This window comes from Oncorhynchus masou, chromosome 22 (assembly GCF_036934945.1).
Source record: "Oncorhynchus masou masou isolate Uvic2021 chromosome 22, UVic_Omas_1.1, whole genome shotgun sequence".
NCBI classification, from domain to species: domain Eukaryota; kingdom Metazoa; phylum Chordata; class Actinopteri; order Salmoniformes; family Salmonidae; genus Oncorhynchus; species Oncorhynchus masou.
Genome location: NC_088233.1, coordinates 43710596 through 43731949, shown reverse-complemented (window position 1 = coordinate 43731949; position 21354 = coordinate 43710596). Strand labels below are relative to the sequence as shown.

The 21354-nt window shown below is 40.8% G+C and overlaps 1 protein-coding gene across 2 annotated transcripts in view; it reads right to left on the bottom strand.

Moving 5' to 3' along the window:
* The window catches only part of LOC135509550 (Golgi apparatus protein 1-like), a 47736-nt gene extending 26519 nt beyond the window's left edge, over positions 1-21217 (bottom strand). The window contains exons 1-6 of one of the 2 annotated variants that reach the window (XM_064930295.1): positions 20836-21217; positions 7407-7436; positions 7117-7203; positions 5960-6175; positions 2538-2741; positions 2236-2307 (exon numbers count right to left, since the gene is read on the bottom strand). In XM_064930295.1, coding sequence (XP_064786367.1) covers positions 2236-2307; positions 2538-2741; positions 5960-6175; positions 7117-7203; positions 7407-7436; positions 20836-21159 — 933 coding nt within the window. In that variant the 5' untranslated portion in view covers positions 21160-21217. The remainder of the gene's footprint in view (positions 1-2235; positions 2308-2537; positions 2742-5959; positions 6176-7116; positions 7204-7406; positions 7437-20835) is intronic. The other variant, XM_064930296.1, reaches the window with a different exon arrangement.
* Between the last annotated feature and the right edge of the window lie 137 nt (positions 21218-21354).

Genomic DNA, 21354 nt, shown 5'->3' with positions numbered 1-21354 from the left:
TAGCAGTGGTAAAATGTTGGGATTGATGTTGGGACAGCTTTATGTAAGCCTATAGAGAAATTAATATATTGTTTAGTATTGTGTAGTGGCTTTGCTGGCATGCATTCCACATTAGTTTTTTTTGCCCGGCCAAGATTTACATGCTAAAATCGCCACTGGCAGAGGCGATCAGCATTTAGAAACGATTTAACCATAAGCTTAAATTGTTTAATGCCATGAAACAAAAACGTATCATGTTCTATTGGTTTTCAAATCAAAGTTATTTTATTGTCCAGCAGCCAAAGACATAATCTCAGTCAAATTAGTAATATATAGTTTCATCTCTGTTATATGAAACCACTTGCGCATGCAATGCACTTTTGAGATCAGTGTTCTCACAAATTGTATTTTGGATCAGTCACGCGTAGCCTACAGCCATGCGCATTGTTGACCTTATAATATGAAGAAATACAACTAAAAACGGTCTGATTTGCTGCATCAGCCTCAGTTGTATGAATTTTGGATCTGTCGTCCCAGAACTTTCCCAGCGTCTGTTTTAAAGTGGGAGACAAAATAAGCCATGTATAGTGTAAAGAATCAACATACTGACTACACCACTGTAAAATACACTACATGACCAAAAGTATGTGGACACCTACGCACTTTCCACTAGATGTTGGATAGCTGCGGGGACTTGCTTCCATTCAGCCACAAGAGCATTGGCGAGGTTGGGCGACTATGCCTGGCTCGCAGTCAGCGTTCCAATTCATCCCAAAGGTGTTTGATGGACTTGAGGTCAGTGCTCCGTGCAGGCCTGTCAAGTTCTTCCACACCGACCTTGACAAACCATTTCTGTATGGACCTCACTTTGTGCATGGGGGGCATTGTCATGTTGAAACAGGAAAGGGCCTTCCCCAAACTGTTGTAACAAAGTTGGAAGCACAGAATCATCTAGAATGTCACTGTATGCTATAGCATTAAGATTTCCCTTCACTGGAACTAAGGGCTCCTAGCCTGAATGAAGAAAAACAGCCCCAGACCATTATTCCACCTCCACCAGACTTTACAATTGGCACAATGAATTGGGGCAGGTAGCGCTCTCCTGGCATCCGCCAAACCCAGATTCGTCCATCGGACTACCAAATGGTGAAGTGTGATTCATCACTCCAGAGAATGCGTTTCCACTGCTCCCAGAGTCCAATGGCGGTGAGCTTTACACCACTCCAGCCGACACTTTGCATTGCGCATGGTGATCTTAGGCTTGCATGCAGCTGCTCGACCATGGAAACCCATTTCCTGAATCTCCCGACAAACAGTTTGTGGGCTGAAGTTGCTTCCAGAGGCAGTTGCAACCACGGACAGATGATTCTTACGAGCCATGCGCTTCAGCACTCGGTGGTCCCATTCTGTGAGCTTGTGTGGCCTACCACTTCGCGACTGAGCCGTTGTTGATCCTGGACATTTCCACTTCACAATAACAGCCCTTACAGTTGACCGGGGCAGCTCAAGCAGGGCAGAAATGTTACGAACTGATGTTGGAAAGGTGGCATCCTATGACGGTGCCACGTTGAACGTAACGGAGCTCTTCTGTAAGGCCACTCTACTGCCAATGTTCGTCTATGGAGATTGCTTGGCTTTGTGCTCGATTTTATACACCTGTCAGTAACGGGTGTGGCTGAAATAGCAGAATCCACTAATTTAAAGAGGTGTCCACATACTTTTGAATATAATGTATTTTTCCAATAACTAAAAATATTGTATTTTATAATGTTTGAAGGTGGCGTTTAAAAAGAAAGTAAAAGACGCAGAAAGGAAACTTAAGAATGAGAAGCATAGAAATAGAGCACATAGATCTACCACTTCTTAGACTTGCTTTCAATGAGAATGACAGATCTATAACTCACATTTCTATGTGTATTTGTTCGAGTAGCCCAAAAAGTTACATATTGCAGCTTTAAGTTTACACTGAAAAGTTTTACCATCCCAAAAATTATATTGTCAAATATATTTTGGGGAGTGGTGGTCCTGATTTACCAGCTAAATTAACATAGGGGAAGGACAACATCACCATTTAACTATTTTCTCTCGATTATACTTTAGCCAATCATGCTGACAAAATGCCTTGCAACCAGGGCATTATTCGTATGGACAAATGACAAGTAGCAGATGATGGATATTACATATATATTACATATATATTTTGGTAATGACTCTCCATTGGGAAATTTCAATCAGGCTAAACAGCAGAAGTAGTACCTTTTCAGACATGGCCTCCTCAAATTTGTGGTTGAAGAGACACTTGTAAACTCTGCCCTCTCCAGCTGGAGTCTAGAAATCAAAGACAATGGAATTGTGATTCAATTAGCAATTATTTTTCACATTCACAAAGTGACAAAAACAACTTCAGTGAGTTGAGGGTTCAACTCTGATAAAAGTATGAACGCATCGGACTCTGAATCTTAATATTATGCCTCTTATTAAATGAAAAGACTTGAGGGAATAAGAGAAGGAGTGAGGGAGAGGGGAAGGAGCGAGAGAGAGGGAGGGAAGGTACTCACGTTTTCACAGAAGCGCTCGCGGTCCTCCCGGCAGGAGAAGTATAGGTATCGGTCCAGGTGGAAGTCGTCTGAGGAAAGTTCGGCCACGCGCATGATGGCCTTCTTACAGTTGGCCCCTATGGAGTGGGCCCCGGGCTGCTCCTCTGCCTCCCTGACCAGACCCTTCTCCAGGCACGCTATCACCTCACCTTGGGAGTGCACGTCCTTAGGAACATGGGTACATGGGGAGAGAGTTGGCTCACACACGGATAGGCCTTCATGTACTGATGATGCAACTCTGTGTGAGGCCTGAAGAACTGTGAGCTCAAGAGCAGCGCTTGAATCAGTTATAAAATGTTTCCTTTCAAATGATTTTTGTGTGCGATTTAATATATAACACACAACCACAAAAACATACAAACAGCCAGAGTGGAGGGGAGGACAGATGCTAGTAAATATAGAGAAGCTAAATATAAAATTAAAAATTAAAAATGTAATTCGGTGTGAGGAGTTATTGCTGTTGGGTTGCCCTGAAGACTGGGATTTGATTTCCGAAGGCATGGTCATTAATCATCTTGTACAAATTAATAATTCATTAGAGGAAGCCAGGATTAAAAATACAGTACCAGTCAAGAGGTTTGGCAAGAGTGTGCAAAGCTGTCATCAAGGCAAAGGGTGGCTACTTTAAAGAATCTTACGTCTAAAATATATTTTGATATGTTCAACACTTTTTTGCTTACTACATGATTCCATACCTACTCATTCCATAGTTTGTCTTCACTATTATTCTACAATGTAGAAAATAGTAAAAGATAAACCCTGGAATGAGTAGGTGTGTCCAAACTTTTGACTGGTACTGTATGTTTGTTAACATGGAGTGTAGGAAGCATGGATAGGAGGTACAGTGGATATCATAAGTAATTACCACCCCTTGGATTTTTACGAAGTGGGATTGATAAATATTTTGATTTTCTACACAAAATACTACATAATGCCAAAGTGAAAAGAGAATTATACAAATGTTTTCATATTAATAAAAAATTAAATAACAAAAATATTTGCTGCATAAGTATTTACCCCCTTTGTTTAGGCAAGCCTAAACTAGTTCAGGAGTCAAATCTTGCTTAACAAATCACAAGGACTATAATACATGATTTTTTAATGACTACTCTTCTCGCTTAGAACAGTGGTTTAGCCCGTTAAAGGTTAGCCATGCAATACCAATAACTGGAGGACCAAAAAAGCCGATACCGATTAAAAAAAAAAAAAAAAAAAAAATGGCCGATATATATATATATATTTATATATATATATTTATATAAATATATATATATGAATATATGAATATATATATGTATATAAATATATATATGAATATATATATATATGAATATATATATATGAATTATATATATATGAATATATATATATATTCATGACAATTACAACAATACTGAATTAACACTTATTTTAACTTAAGATAATACATAAATAAAAAATCTATTTAGTCTCAAATGAATAATGAAACATGTTCAATTTAGTTTAAATAATGCCAAAGTTGGAGAAGAAAGGAAAAGTGCAATATGTGTGTGCAAACGTTTAAGTTGCTTGTTCAGAACATGAGAACATATGAAAGCTGGTGGTTCCTTTTAACATGAGTCTTCAATATTTCCAGTTAAGACGTTTTAGGTTGTAGTTATTATAGGAACATTTCTCTCTATACCATTTGTATTTCATATACCTTTGACTATTGGACGTTCTTATAGGCACAATAGTATTGCCAGTTTAATCTCGGGAGTTATCATAAACAGCGCTGTGCATTGCGAAGAGCTGCTGGCAAAAGCAGGAAAGTGCTGTTTGAATGAATTATTTCGACACTGCTGCTGCCTACCACCACTCAGACTGCTCTATCAAATTATAGACTTAATTATAATAAACACACAGAAATACAAGCCTTAGGGCATTAATATGGTCAAATCTGAAACTATAATTGCAAAAACAAAATGTTTATTCTTTCAGTGAAATACGGAACCGTTCCGTACTTTACCTAACAGGTTGCATCCCATAAGCCTAAATATTGCTGTTACATTGTACAACCTTCAATGTTGTCATAATTATGGAAAATTAATTAAGGTCTTTGATAGGAAGAAATGGTCTTCACACAGTTCGCCACGAACCTGGGTGGCCCAAACTGCTGCTTATACCCTGACTCTGCTTGCACAGAAGTGACACAATTTCCCTAGTTAATATTGCCTGCTAACATCAATTTCAAAGTACAATCTTTGTCCCCATATGCAGTTGCAACCCCGTAGTCTGGCTTTTTTATGGCTGTTTTGGAGCAGTGGCTTCTTTCTTGCTGAGCGGCCTTTCAGGTTACATCGATATAGGACTTGTTTTACTGTGGATATAGATACTTTTGTACCGGTTTCCTCCAGCATCTTCACAAGGTCCTTTGCTGTTGGTGTGAAAAGTGCAAAACAAAGTACGTTCATCTCTAGGAGACAGAACGCATCTCCTTCCTGAGCGGTATGACAGCTGCGTGATCCCATGGTGTTTATACTTGCGTACTATTGTTTGTACAGATGCACGTGGTACCTTCAGGCATTTGGAAATTGCTCCCAAGGATCAACCAGACTTGTGGAGGTCTACAATTTGTTTTCTGAGGTCTTGGCTGATTTCTTTTGATTGTCCCATGATGTCAAGCAAAGAGGCACTGAGCTTGAAATACAGCCACAGGTACACCTCCAATTGACTCAAATGATGTCAATTAGCCTATCATTAGCTTCCAAAGCCTTTTTTTATATTATTACTTTTTGAGAAAGAGAAAAAATCCCTCCACTCTGACATTGCAGTTTATTTTGTGTAAATACTTGACAAAGAATGACAATTAAATCCATCTTAATCCCATTTTATAACAACATTTTCAAGAAATCCAAGGGGGGTGAATACTTATAATACCCACTGTAGGTAAGTATGCGACTGTAGGGAGAGCAAATAGGCTAGTCTACTGGCCAGAGCCTAACACCGGAGCTCAAAGTAGCATAACGAAGGCAGTAATTCAAACCTGACCACCCTATGCCCAAACCTCATGTAGTCATGTCATGTTTAAACACGTGCCAAAAAAAACAACTGAAAACCAAACTAACAAATTAGAGACCAGCACAAACAAAATGGGCATATCCTGCGCCTGTCTGTGTTTGTGTTACCTCTACATATAGCACAGAGACAGATTCATACAAATCCAAACGCTTGAGCAGTTATTCCAAAAAGCATCTTGAACAATTCCTGATATATATATATATATATACACACACACACACACACATACATACATATAAACTGTGGCTTGTTGTTGTTATAGACCTTAGATTTTACAGGTTACTGCAAATTGTACTGGTCTTGAAAAATGTGCACCGGTGTGTATGAAGGCTAGAGCCTATTACCTTCTCGCCGGTGGAGATGCTGCCACAGTGCAGGGTGTTGATATCCTCGCGACATTTGTCCATGAAGCCACAGATGAGGCGGTAGTCGCTGAACACAATGCTGGTCATCTTGACGATGTACTGGTTGCACTGGTACTCTGTGATGTTACCGCGGTGATCCACCAGGCAGGACACCAGGTAGCCCTTCCCTCTCTCCTCCGCTGCACATTCTTTTATCTGAAGGAAGGAGGAAAAGAAAATTGCAGATTGTGTTTCTCATGGTCACAATATTTGTATTACTTATATGATACCTAATTCACGTAGGATTCATGGTATGTGTTAGGGCTGCACAATTAATCAAATTCTTATTGAAATTACAATGTGCGATATCCATATTGCAAGTGGCTTCAATTTTTCTAATGTAATAAGGGTCCCCTGGGAAACTCTGACCAACACTTCGGTTCCTAGATAGATAGCTGGCTAGCTAAAAAAGTAGCAACAAACCAAAACATTGTCCAGAAAGTTGCCTGGCTTGCAAGATTGACATTTCCTGAATACATTTTTAAATGAGTTCTTTGGATGCAAAAAAAATAGAGCAGGTAACGTTGCTATTTGGACCAGTCTGCTGCATGCATACTGTCGTTTGTGTGTTACTTTTTCATAAAAACAACGACAAGTCGGACAACAACAATAGAATGTTTATGATTTAATGGGTGCCAAAGCCGGTAAGATGAAAGGGGACGTTTATACTGAGGGGTTGGCGAGAACTTTAAATACATTACCGCAATCATGACTAGGTTGGTTGGCAGAAATAAAAGTACAGGCTTTGTTTGCCGGCAATACCTTTCAGTCGACAAAACGTTGTCAGGTTTTCGTCTTGGTTTGAAAGGGATATTAGTTTGGACATCAAAGTCCTGTGAACATAGGGATTAAGCCAAAACGAGTTCATAATTAACTAAATAAAAGGGGGGAAAAAATAGAGGCGGCGCCACCCCCCATTTCCAGCTAAGGGCATGGGTGCTTTAGGCCTACTTAAGTGTATTCAATGTGGTGTGTGTTGCTACTAGGTGCTCTACCAATTAAAAATGCTTTGTGTTGCAAGGTGCCAGGAACAGTGACACAAGTAGCATGAGGGACGTATAGTCAGAGGCATAAAGCAAGCTAGCCAGACAACTTACATCGGTGATGGTGGTCTTGCACACCTCCACAGCCACAGACTCAAACTTGGGGTCGGTCGTCAGGTTCAGTTTGTAGTTCCAAAGGAGCTGGGGGAGAGATTAAACATGTCTATTGATAGCTCAAAGCCTAGGAGTACAAGGCCACTGTGTGTGGGGAATTTCAGCTAGGGCGTGATAGCCCCCTCTTGTGGTCAGACCTGCTTACAACGCTGTATTAAAATGATGACACACATTCAGTTCCACAAACTGAAAGGATGGTTTAATGATGTGGGAGAGTTCAGAACACTTACATGGTTGCAGTCAGCAGCAATCTCTGTTTCCTGGAGAGAAATAAGAGAGAAGACAGTCAAACTATGATCATAACCATAAAGAATATAATTTGCAGCCTATTCGCTGCTGCTTTTTCAAAGCCTGTCAGATACTGTGTAATTGGCTCTACAGAGTGTAATTTGCTCAATATTAGGGGTTGAGACATAGTGGACATCATTAGAAAGAAGATGTTCTCCTATTTTCAATGTTGTTGCTAGCGATATTCATAACATTGAAAGGATTTATTTATTTTTGTGTCTTAATTGATCACTGCCCAGCATTTTTCCTTCTCTTTACACTTATTTTATTTATATTTTTACAGACACCCTGCAGTGGAGTTCCGGCAGACCCCCAGTTAAATAACCCTGTGGTTTAATTACATCCCTAGAATTCAGTCAATTTATCATGATATGGATTTGTGTCTATATTGCCCGGCTCTACTAACCCACACTGTTTTATGGATAGGATCGATGAGTAGCCAAGGCACTGTGTATCCATACTGACACCTAGGCTACATCATAAAAATACCATATTCCCCCCTTTACCCAGAGCTTCTCTGTGCCACCTAATCCCAATCTACAAAAAGTCTGTCACATTAGGACTAAGGACATAAATCTTGGGGAAAAGTCACTAAGCAAAGCTATGGTCAGTGTCGTGTGGGACCAACAGGCAAAAATCTCAATTAAAGATGCACTGCTGAACTTTTGTATCATTTCAGCCAGTAGCTTAGAAAGTAGAGTTCACGAGCCAAAAGTGGTCTCTGAAAATTGCCTACTACGTCACAGACGGGTTGGTTGTTTAGCGACAAATGGGGCAAAACAGATGGTGTTGGCTTAGATTGTTGACCGCATGTAAAATATATTTACTTCCCAATGTTTATTGGATACATAAATCAATTTGCACATCTCAAATACACTGTTACTGTTGTTGGTCATCTAGCTAGCAACTTTTAGCCATATTAGCATAGACGCGACAGTCAAAACACCTCAAACAAGACATGTTATGAAGAACACGATCGCCTAAAACTAGCTGAAACAAGCCACATACGTTTCCCCACATGGCAGCTTCTTGTCACTGTTTCTAGATATCTGGCCATTAAGAATCTCAACACACTGCCTTCTGCCCCATTGAAGCGTGTGCATTTAGAGAGAGCTAGGTTTGTTGTTTTGTAAAGTTTTGAACGTCTATTGAAACAGTTTTGTTACTAGCTAGTTACCTTTTGAGTTTGGATCCTGCAAAGCGGTTGGCAACAGTTGCTGGGATCGCTACCATCTAGCCAGTGATCTTGCCGACCAAGGCCGGGTCTAAACAGCTGTTTGACGTAGCAGCTAGACTAGCTGCCTCTCAAGCTAGCAGGGTTGAGAGCTTGAACGCAGCCCGCGACACAGCTAGCCATTGTGGCTGGGACTGTGGATTGTCCCAGACTTTTGTTGAAGTTTACGATCTTCCCTCCAACCTACCCTGTCTAGAACTGCGAGGATTAACAGCCTGACCTATGTTGTTACCATGACAAAAGTCCAAAACCGGCAGGAGTACAGTTGAGGACAGTGCTGTCTCTATCACAGGTGAAGGATTTTAAACAAACAAAAAGTTCTACAAGCAGTTGGTACAACAAGAAAATAGCTTCAAGTGTTTTGTCCAAATTCTCTTGGAGTCAACTAATAAAAGAATGGGTGACCTGACCAGAGAGGTCCAGGACCTGAAGAACAGTTTGCAGTACTCCTAGGGTCAGCTCGATGAGTTTAAACAGGAAAACGGCAAGATGACAGCACTAAGTAATCAAGGCAGAATAACATGGTTGTGGACAGAATTGCAGAGCCCTGGACAGAGTCTGAAGAGAAAGTGAGGGAAATACTCAGAGACACGGAAGATGGAGCAGAGGAAGATTGTGGTGGAGCATGCCGACAGGACTGGAAAATCCACCACTGGCTCAGGTGACAGGCCCAGGCCAATAGTGGTCAAGTTACTGGTAGCAAGGTCAAGGTAGCTGTTATGGAAAGAGCCAAGAACTTGAGAGGAACGTATATCTTCCTCAATGAGAACTATCCCGAAGCTGTGTGCCAGAAGAAGAAAGAACTTATCCCAGCCATGAAAGCTGCCAGAGAGTGTGGGCACATTGCTTACATACGCTATGCAGTGTTTCCTCAGCGTTCATGTAAGTGTGGCGCTGTGCCACGGCAGAATCATTGCCACCACACAAAAAGAAAACCTATTTCTACCAAGCATAGTTTCAATAAAGTTTTGTAAAGCACATTTGTTGGTTAGCTCCCAGCATACTCATGCAGGGTAATAAAGACATGATTTGGCACTGTGCTCAGTTGTTTGTTTCACCAAAGGTAGCTGGCTTGTTAGCTAATGTTACATGACATGTGTGTTCTTACGTTGTTTACCTAGTTAGCTACATATCTTAAGCTAAAGTGTACTGTTAGCTTGCTAGCTAACATTAGCTGGCTGGCTCCCTAGCTGATTTAATTCGTATCCCAGAGGCGTATGCTTTTCTAGTTAGGAGCCTAATGTTAGCTAGCTAACATTGAACCAGGTTGGTTAGCTCCCAGCATATTCAAGCAGGTTAGTAACGAAATGATTTGGCATTGTGTTCGTTGTTGTTTAACTAGCTAGCATTAGCTGGCTGGCTCATTATCTAATGTTATGTGATGTGTGTTCTTACACATCGTTTACCAAGCTAGGTTAATTGTTTACCTAGCCAGCTACATGTCTTAAGCTAAAGTGCACAACACCCATTGAATAAGGCTGGTGTCAGTAGATGTCAGTAGATGTCAAAGCGTACTGAAATTGTTGCCAGCAGAGCTGGTTAGGCTGTTTTCATGTTATCCATAGGTAAACAAATCATCGGGCCAAATGTGGCTCTGAATGCTCCGAGAGCGAAACAAGATAGGTGGGGCTAAAGCTTAAGAGGGTTTGAACGATGATGAATGGGTGTAGACGAATTAGAGCTCTTCACTAGATACCAAAATATTCAAAGGCCATTCTCTCAAAAGTGAGTTTTACAAGTTTATCAACTTTCAAAGCAGAATTACTTTCACATTGTTCCTCAACTGTAGTGTATGATATACCATTTTGTAGCTCTGAGGTCTCTACTTTTATCCAACGTAAAAAACACAATTTCAAATTTTGCTCCATAAGACCAAATCCAGGAAGTGGGTCACATATATTGTTTTGGGGCGTGGGGCCTAGGATTGAGCCTTAGGGTACTGCCTTGGTGACAGGCAGTGGCTGAGACTAGGGATGCACGATATATTGGCAATCAGAATTGGCCTAAATTAGCTAAAAATACCAACATCTGCATCGGCCCGATGTCTCATTGTGTAAAACCGATGTTAAAGCTGACGTGCATACATATACATATATACATACACACACATAACGTAGGTAGATGACGTAATGACGCCACGAAAAATAGAGCACTACACAGAGAAAAAGCAGAAAAATAAGCACACACTTCCACCAACTAAACAAGTTCAAGTCGAGCAGTCATTTGAAAGAGTAAGAAAATTTTAAAAAAGAGACAACTCAAAGGCGAAATCCAACAACACCAAGATAGTGGAATTCATTGCCCTTGACAATCAACCGTTTTCTGTCGTGGATAATGTTGGCTTTCACCAAATGGTCGAGCACCTCGAGCCCTGGTACACACCACCAAGTAGATGCATTTTTTCAGATGGTACCCTACCGAAGTTCCACAGTATAGTTGAAACGCACATCCATGAGCTACTTGCTATGGGCGTCACTGCTATTAGCTTCACAACTGACATTTGGAACAGCGATGTCAACCCCATGAGCATGCTGAATCTGACAGCACCATGGGTCGACAAAGACTTCGTACTGATGAAAGCCTTATTGCATGCTCAAGAATGTGCTGGTTCTCATATCACTGCTGCCATTTCAATGGCATTTGAGAACATGAACACACACCTTGCTCCATTCGAACAACTGACTCGAGAAAAAAGCTCATCAACTGTGTCTGCAGCAGATGTAATACCCTCGGTCATGGCATTGAAATGCCTGCTCAACAAAACTGCAGACACAGACCATGGGGTTAAAACTTGCAAACGTGCTCTACAAAAGGCTGTGAAAAAGCGATTCGGTGCCATTCTCTCTGAGCCTCTTTACTGTGTCGCAGCCATGCTCGATGCTAGGTACAAGGACCACTACATTGATGCAGAATGGAAACAAGGTTTACGTGAAATGTTACAGACACAGCTGGACAAGACGGAAACGGACTCAGTGACAGACAGAGTTGAAACTTCACTGCTTGACATGTATGATGAAATCCTGGTTGAGACTGAACAAATGAACAACGAAAGAGCATAGAAAGTAAGCAAGAGCCAACAAAATAACTTTTTGCTCAGTGTGTTGCAACAATTTAACTGTACTAGAATGCTTAAAAAGGGCATAATTTTTTATAAAATCTGTATCGTTTTTTTTTGGCAAGGAAAATATCAGATACTGGTATCGGCAAGTAGCCTAGATGTCAGTGTTGTAGAATAATAAAGAAGTCATCAAAACTGAAATGACACATATGGAATCATGTAGTAACCAAAAAAAAGTGTCAAACAAACCAAAATATATATTATATTTGAGATTCCTCAAATAGCCACCCTTTGTGCAAAGCTGTCATGAAGGCACACTTGGCATTCTCTCAACCAGCTTCATGAGGTAGTCACCTGGAATGCATTTCAATGAACAGGTGTGCCTTGTTACTTTGTGGAATTTCTTTCCTTCTTAATGCATTTGAGTCAATCAGTTGTGTTGTGACAAGGTTGGGGGGATATATACAGAAGATAGCCCTGTTTGGTAAAATACCAAGTCTATAAGGCAAGAACAGCTCAAATAAGCAAAGAGAAACGACAGCCCATCATTACTTTAAGACATGAAGGTCAGTCAATCCAGAACATATCAAGACCTTTGAAAGTTTCTTCAAGTGCAGTCGAAAACCATCAAGCGCTATGATGAAATTGTCTCTCATGAGGACTGCCACAGGAATGGAAGACCCAGAGTTAGCTCTGCTGCAGAGGATAAGTTCATTAGAGTTACCAGCCCAAATAAATGCTTCAGAGTTCAAGTAACAGACACATCAACTGTTCAGAGGAGACTGTGAATCAGGCCTTCATGGTTGAATTGCTGCAAAGAAACCACTGAAGGACACCAATAATAAGAAGGAACTTGCTTGTGCCAAGAAACATGTGCAATGGACATTAGACCAGCGGAAATGTTTTCTTTGGTCTGATGAATCCAAATTAGATTTTTGGTTCCAACTGCCATGTCTTTGTGAGACGCAGAGTAGGTGAACGGATGATCTCCCCATGTGTATTTCCCACCGTAAAGCATGGAGGAGTTGTGACACTGTCAGAGATGTATTTAGAATTCAAGGCACACTTAAAGGGATATCAACCAGATTCCATTTTCTATGGCTTCCCTAACGTGTCAGTCTTTAGACATAGTTTCAGGCTTTTATTTTGAAAAATGAGCGTGAAAGATCACATTGCGTAAGTGGATAGGTGGGGGCTCTCAGAGTGAGTTTTTGCGCAACAGAGTAAAGCCGCCATTGTTCCTCCCGCTGTTATTGAAAAACCTACACACTCCGTTGATATATTATCGAATATATATTTTTAAAACTACCTGAGGAATGATTATAAAAAACGTTTGACATGTTTCTGTGGACATTATGAAGACTATTTGGATTTTCCGTGTGCGTTGTCGTGACCGCTCTTTCCTGTGGATTTCTGAACATAACGCAACAAACAAACATCGGTATTTTGGATATAAAAAAAATCTTTATGGAACAAAAGGAACATTTGTTGAATGACTGGGAATCTCGTGAGTGAAAACATCCGAAGATCAAAGGTAAACGGTTAATTTGATTGCTTTTCTGATTTTCGTGACCAAGCTTCCTGATTTTTGTGACCAAGCTTCCTGATGCTAAGTGTACATAATGCTATGCTAGGCTATCGATAAACTTACAAACACTTGGATTGCTTTCTCTGTAAAGCATAATTTCAAAATCTGAGATGACAGGTGGATTAACAAAAGGCTAAACTGTGTTTTGCAATATTGCACTTGTGATTTCATGAATATGAATATTTTTTTGTAATATTATTTGACTGTATGCTACTGGTTGCTGACGAAAATGATCCCGCGACAGGGATGGGTAGCGTCAAGAAGTTAACCAGCATGGCTACCACAGCATTCATCCCATCTGGTTTGCGCTTAGTGGGACTATACTTTGTTTTTCAACAGGATAATGACCCAACACACCTCTAGGCTGTGTAAGGTTTATTTGACCAAGAAAGAGAGTGATGGAATGCTGCATCAGATGACCTGGCCTCTACAATCACTTGACCTCAACCCAATTGAGATGGTTTGGGATGAGTTGGACCGCAGAGTGAAGGAAAAGCAGCTAACAAGAGCTCAGAATATGTGGGAACTCCTTCAAGACTGTTGGAAAATAATTCTAGGGTGAAGCTGTTTGAGCGAATGCCAAGAGTGTGCAAAGCTGTCATCAAGGCAAAGGGTGGCTACTTTGAAGAATCTCAAAAATATTTAGATTTGTTTTAACACTTTTTTGGTTACTACATGATTCCATGTGTTAGTTTGTCTTCACTATTATTCTACAATGTAGATATTTTTTTTAAATAAGGAAAAACCATTGAATAAGTAAGTGTCACCAAACTTTTGACTGGTACTATAAACATTTATCTGTTACTGCTCAACTTAAACGATCTCAGTCAACCAACAGCTTAACGACCAAACAATCACCCAGTCGACTAATTGGAGTTCGCCCTAATCTGGGGACAAGAACTTATATTCTAATCGGACAGCATCAAATGTTCTAAAACACCAGCCAGAGAGGCTTGTAGGAAGTCAAAACAATAAGATTGTGACTTTATGGAAAGCCGTTTTTACATATCAAAATTATAATAATATATCAATAATTATCCAAATAATTATCCAAATAATTATATAGATAATTGACATTTCCATACGTACTAGGAAGCTAAGTGTGATGGAAAAAGTGCCCCAGGCATTGAAAAATATATATTTTTAAAACCACTAATTGAAAGTAAGGGGATATCGGTGAACAAATGCCAAGGGCAAGTCCACAACAGCGGTGCCAGTGCAATGAGTGGTGATACCAAAAGCGCATATCAGACCGAGATCCTAACGCTTCTTAAGTAGTTCATTATAAATTTTAGTTTAGAAAACAATCTCTCACAGCAGTTACAAGGATGGTAAAAAACAGCTTGATTGCCGTAACAACATCAGGGAAACTGGGCAGAAGGGAATACAGCAGTTCTGCAACATCTTTAACTGAGCCTCTCATTCTCCTTAATTGCCAGCCTCAACATGTTACAGAAGGAGATTAGCTGTATAGGAAGCTCTGGGTACAGATCGTCTTGATAGTAGATAATACATTTGCAGATGCAAACAGACTGTCTATCATCTTTAGCAGAAAACAGACCTTGAACAAAAAAAAGTGGTTAGTTATTTAGTTCATACTGTTGCAATGCAGTTTGAGTTGTGTGTTCGCAGTCCATTCGCTCTGGTATACTGGCATGCATCATTCAAGACTACATTTAATTTGTGTGCAGCGCAATGGACATATAATGCACCATGTCTCAGGAAAGGCTCTCCGGCTTGGCAAATCAGTATAGAAAACAAAATCGGGTCTATAACCTGGACTGACAGTGCGTGGTGAAAACATTTTCACACAAAAATACACGGCAACAAAGTTGCATACTGTAGCTACTATAGGCCTCTACCTCAGAAAAAAAGAGAGGCACAGACACACAGAAAGAAAGAGAAAAGAGAGAGAGAGGCAGCAATGAGGACTTCAGAAGACCATGCAAGACTCAAGTTTGAATTTATCCTCAAGCAGACTTACTCCCCCTCATTGTTAGGTGATATGAACAAGTTTATAAATAGCAGCTAAATACAGTATATAGCTTACACACTGAGTGTACAAAAACATTAAGAACGCTTGCTCTTTCCATGACAGACTGGCCAGGTGACTCCAAGTGAATGCCATGATCCCTTAATCCTGTCCCTTGTTAAATCCACTTCAATCAATGTAGATGAAGGGGAGGAGACAGGATAAAGGATTGTTAAGCCTTGAGACAATTGAGACATGGATTGTGTGAGTGCCCTTCAGAGGGTGAATGGGCAAGACAAAAGACAAGTGAACAGGGTATGGCAGTCCATCAAATCTTACTGAAATACATCAATTTGTTCCCCTAATCAAGCTGAATCACACCCAATAGTTTCAAAATAAAAACGTATCGTTAATGTATCGTATCTGAGCACAAGTATCTAGATGCATATCGAATCCTTCATGAAAGGAGAGATGCACAAATATGAGAATAATATAACTAGTGACCATCAACCCATACGACCTTGAATGTCACAAATAGAACACTGGAAATCATGTGTATTACAGAAAGGGAAAGTACATAAGTACGCTAAACATTATGTGACTCATTCTAAACTGAATATGAACTTCAAATGTTGTGATCTTAGTTCTCTATTACATGGGCAGGGCTAAGGTGACCTTTGTTACCAGGAGCACATACACAGAGTATACATAACATTAAAAACATTAAGAACCTGCTCTTCCCATGACAGACTGACCAGGTGAATCGTGGTAAAAGCTATGATCCCTTATTGATGTCACTTGTTAAATCCACTCCAATCGGTGTAGATGAAGGGGAGAAAGGTTACATAAAGACTTAAGCCTTGAGACATGGATTGTGTGTGTGCCATTCGGGTTGAGAATGGTCAAGACAAAAGATTTAGGTGCCTTTGAACGGGGTATGGTAGTAGGTGCCAGGTGCACCGGTTTGTGTCATGAACTGCAACGCTGCTGGATTTCTCACGCTCAAGTTTCCCGTGTGTATCAAGAATGGTCCACCCAAAGGACATCCAGCCAACTTGACAACTGTGGGAAGCATGAGTCAATGTGGACCAGCAACCCTGTGGAACGCTTTCGACTCGGGATGCAGGATATAAATCGGCGAACATATCGGATTGGCCAATATTAGATAAAAATGCCAACATTGGGATCGGCCCGATGTCTAGTTTAACTCCCATATTAAATTCCGATGTCAAAGCTACCGTGCATACCTACATAGCGTAGGTACATAACGTAATGACGCCACGTAAAATGTTGCGCTACACGTGCAACACAGCATTCCTAACCTAGCCCACAATGTCTGCTGTGTGGATCGAGCAGTCATTTGAAAGAGTAAGACAATTTCAGCGAGACAACTCAAAGGTGAAATCCATTAACGCCAGGATAAATCGAATTCATTCCCCTTGACAATCAACCATTCTCTGTCATGGGTCATGATGGCTTTCGCCGACTGGTCGAGCACCAGTATGCACTACCAAGTGCACTATTTTTCAGATGTTTCACAATAGTAGCGTCACTGATATTAGAGTCACGACATACACACTATGGATGCCATTTGGGTCTTTACGTGTCAAAAAAAAGATACAGTAGCACTGTCAATGCTGTACAAATAAGTCTGCAAATAAGCAAACACAGGCCAAGAACGATGTGCTTACAATACCACGTTGATAATAAAGCATAATTTGTTTGACCGCAACTTCTGGGGTACCTAGCTAGCACTAACGCAACCAGTCTGAAAACAATGATCAGTAGAAACTGCAGTCATTTTCATTATTCTTCGCAAATAATTTAGAAATCCTTGTGAGTAAGAATTAGCTATATTTGCCACTTGTTGTCCACCTATTGAAATTAAACTTCAGTTTATGAAAACAATAGCTAGCCAGCTACTTAACCCTGTTGCCCAAAGCTAACGTTATAAGCAGCCAGCTAGCTTCATCTGGCTAGTGAGGCTCGACGGGAACAGGTTGTGCTGTGAAGCTAGCCACAATAAGGATTAGGCACAATCGTGGAGTTTGCCTTCAAAGTAAAAAAAGTCATTGACAGTGATGCAAATGAATACAAACAGTAGAATTATGCCATACTTTGATTTTGAAGGCTAACCGCAAAGTCTACTATTGTGGCTAATTGTAGACTTAGATGGGTCTGACCACTATTAATAAAATAACTCTTATAAATCAGGGTTATTTTAGATGATGACACCTAGCTATATAGTTAGCTGATAACTAACTATAGCTACAGAAACATATGTTGTTTTGCTATGTTTATGGGGAAGAACATTGTTTGCATCCATGAGCTAGCTAGCTTTTTTTATGACCAGCACTGTAGGTGCGAGAGACAACTTTACCAGCATCATAGCACACGTATCGATGAATCGTTGCGACATATGAAATATGAGTGATAGTGTAATCAACGTGTAATAGCTACGTAAAAAAAAATATGAACGTGTTAAATTGTGTGACGTGACGTCATATTCAGGTCCTGATTGGTCAAACAGTGTTATTTGACACGCAAAGACCCAAAGGGCGTTCCATATAAATCCTGGTTGAGAATGAAACGACTGAAAAAAGAACAACGAAACAGCACAGCAAGTAAGTGAAAGAAATAGGTTTTGATTGTTATACTAGTAATGGGGACATACGTAAATTCGAACAAATAACTTTTTGGTCAGTGTGGTGTGTGTAACATATATTTAACTAGGCAAGTCAGTTAAGAACTAATTCTTATTTACAATGACAGCCCGGACGACGCTGGGCCAATTGTGCACCCAGCACACACAAAAGTATGTGGACAACCCTTCAAATTTGTGGATTAGGCTATTTCAGCCACACCCTTTGCTGACAGGTGTATAAAATCGAGCACACGGCCATGCAATCTCCATAGACAAATATTTGCAGTAGAATTACCTTACTGAAGAGCTCAGTGACTGTCACCGTGGCACCGTCATAGGATGCCACCTTTCCAACAAGTCAAATATCTGCCCTGCTAGCGCTGGGTCTGGACCTGTTTTTCCATTGTCCGGGCTAGGCCCCTTCGTTCCAGTGAAGGGAAATCTTAATGCTACATCATACAATGACATTCTAGATGATTGGTTCTGTGCTTCAAACTTTGTGGCACCAGTTTGGGGAAGGCCCTTTCCTGTTTCAGCATGACAATGCCCCCGTGCACAAAGCGAGGTCCATACAAAAATATTTGTTGAGATCGGTGTGGAAGAACTTGACTGGCCTGCACGGAGCGCTGACCTCAACCCCATCGAACATCTTTGGGATAAATTTGAACGTCCATTGCGATCCAGGCCTAATCACTCAAAAACAGTGCCCGACCTCCGTGCTGTTGTGGCTGAATGGAACCAATTCCCGGCAGCAATATTCCAAAATCTAGTGGAAAGCATTCACAGAAGAGGCTGTTATGTCAGCAGGGGGGACAAGTCTATATTAATGACTATAATTTTGGATTGAGTTGTTCAACGAGCAGATGTCCACATACATTTGGTCAGGTAGTGTAAGTTGAAAAATGTAGGAGCACAAGTAAAATTATTTTAGGTAAAAAGCATTTTTTGTAGTAATGGTGCAAGCATGACGATCATGAATCTGCGCTCAGTGTATTCTCCATGGCACTCAGGGGCCGCGGAAGAGTGAAGTAATCATTTCAACAATTACCTGGACGATTTTTTTCTATGTGCATTGGTGGAGCTGAAGTAAAATTCCAGGTTCACAGCAAAATATTTAGGTGCATACCAGTATGTGAGTAAAATGTTTGCACTGCAGAGCCGTGTGTCTGGAGAAGGAAGATGCTTCTTGTCATCTTTAAACAATTTGACTAGACCCATCCTTGACCTCAGAAACCATGAAAGCAGTGTACGCCTGCACAGGTGCCCATTTAGAGCTTCTGTGAATTTGAGAATGGACCAGTTTATTAAGGTTTCATCAAGCTGAGAGGAAGATATCTGTCCACTTAATTCACACTCAAAGAAGAGCCATGGGCTGAGAGCCAAGATAGCAGAACCAGTATTAACCTCACTCTGCACAAAACTATAGTGTGAAATGAAAACAACACATTTTCTACAGTGATTAAGGCTAGACGTCAACGTTTAGGCCTATTAGCTGTAAACAAAACAGCAGTTGACAGAATGAATGAAAAGCCATTTCATTAAAAGGACCGATAATATCATTTGGGGATTTTTCTTTTAAACAAAACTATAAGCTTACAATGCATGTTTAGCCCTATTGAGACTATAAATAGCCATGAAAGTCTTCAACCTGAGAGACATTGCCAAAATGCCTCAAATTCCCCCAGAAAAGCTTTTTCAACAACACAGAACTCAAGAGGACCTTCAAAACTCAGAACTAAACAATCCAAGCCATGAGTCCTGAAAGTAAAGTCATACTGCCATGGCCTCCTCCCTACTCTGTGAATTGACCAAGTAAACAAAATCACAACTACCATGGAGGCTGGCAGTGAGCAGCAGCCTGGAGACAGGGAAATTGCTGTGTGCCTCTAAAACTACCCACACCAAAAGAGCTGAGCCAAGACCACTGACTGAGCCTCCTCAATGAAAACAGGCCACTGAAATCTGGTGAAAATAAATAAATGAATAATTATCAGCATTTTACAATGAAGAGAGCAACCACTGGTCATTAACAGAGAACAAGATCCTTACCTAACAAAATCAGCACCAACCCCTGTTCTAAACTACAATAGACACTAATGCTGTAGATATACTCTAGTCTAGAGTCTAACAATCAAGGAAAACAAACCAAAAAGCAGATTACTCTCAGACCACTGCTGGTACTAGCCCCTTGAGCTAACAGGACCATTGCCTTGAGACTCAGGCTGCAAACACCTGATTAGGATAGACTGGCCACTCACCACATATTACTGTAGTGATTGACTTTCGCTTTCCCAAGCCTAACCATTGGCTGGAAGCTTTAAAAAAAAGGTCACTGAATCTACACTTAAGATCTAACAATCTCCTATCCTTACTCTGAACAGGACATTGCTGGAAATGTTGGCGAAATGTACATATAGGACGACAGATGTGTTAGACCAGGAATGGACATGACTCACAACATATCATTAGAAGATCAAGCTAGCCATTGCTAGTTAGCTTGGCACATCTGTAGGTATTAACGTTACAGTAGCTGCTTAGCGAGTTAGCTAAACTTGTGACTTTAATAATAAACGTTAGCACGGTCCTAAATGGCTGGGGGGGGGGGAGTGGCACTATTTCAGTGGCTATACTTGTCGAATGATGAAGCTCTTAAAGCATATTGAATAATCAATTTCAATCACTTCTATATCCTATTTTTGCAACACAACCAGCGATATAGTAAATGCTCGCTAAGTAGCCAACTAATAGCTAGCATCGGCTAGTAGTTAGCTAGCTAACGTTAACTGGATAACGTTATATGCTAGCTTGAGTAAAGCCAAGCCAAGGCACACCCAAGTTTTGGTCGGGCCACAATATCGCCCACAATCCAACATACCTCTTTCCTATCCTGGAGGCACTCAAGCACAGCCAGGTTATTGTTCCAGGAATGTTTCGGACAAAGCCTTGTCAAGTCCTCCCGACAAGCCCCCTCTTCGGCCAGCTTCCAGCCGCTAGTGCGTCTACGAAGTGGCAGGGCCGCGAGTACTGGAGCTCCGTTTACAGCAGCCGGTACTCCGTCTGGATTTTGAGCCGGGATAACAACACTAACTGGAGGCTTGGCGACTCCATTGATCTGATATTTATCCTCTCGAATGGGATGCACATACAAAAGGATAGACATCAAAAGCAGGAGACGAGGAACACGTCTACAAGCCGCCATCTTCGGATAACTAGCTAGCTAGGATTGCTAGCTGCAAATTACGACTACAGTGATGGGACGTTTTCTTGCATACGTCTGCGTGTGCGTTGTTGGCAATCTCAGTCATAGATCTACATTTTCTAGAGTGACTGTTTCTCTGTAATAACTTCAAAGACAATGGATCATCATCAATCAGCATTTTACTTGCAATTAACG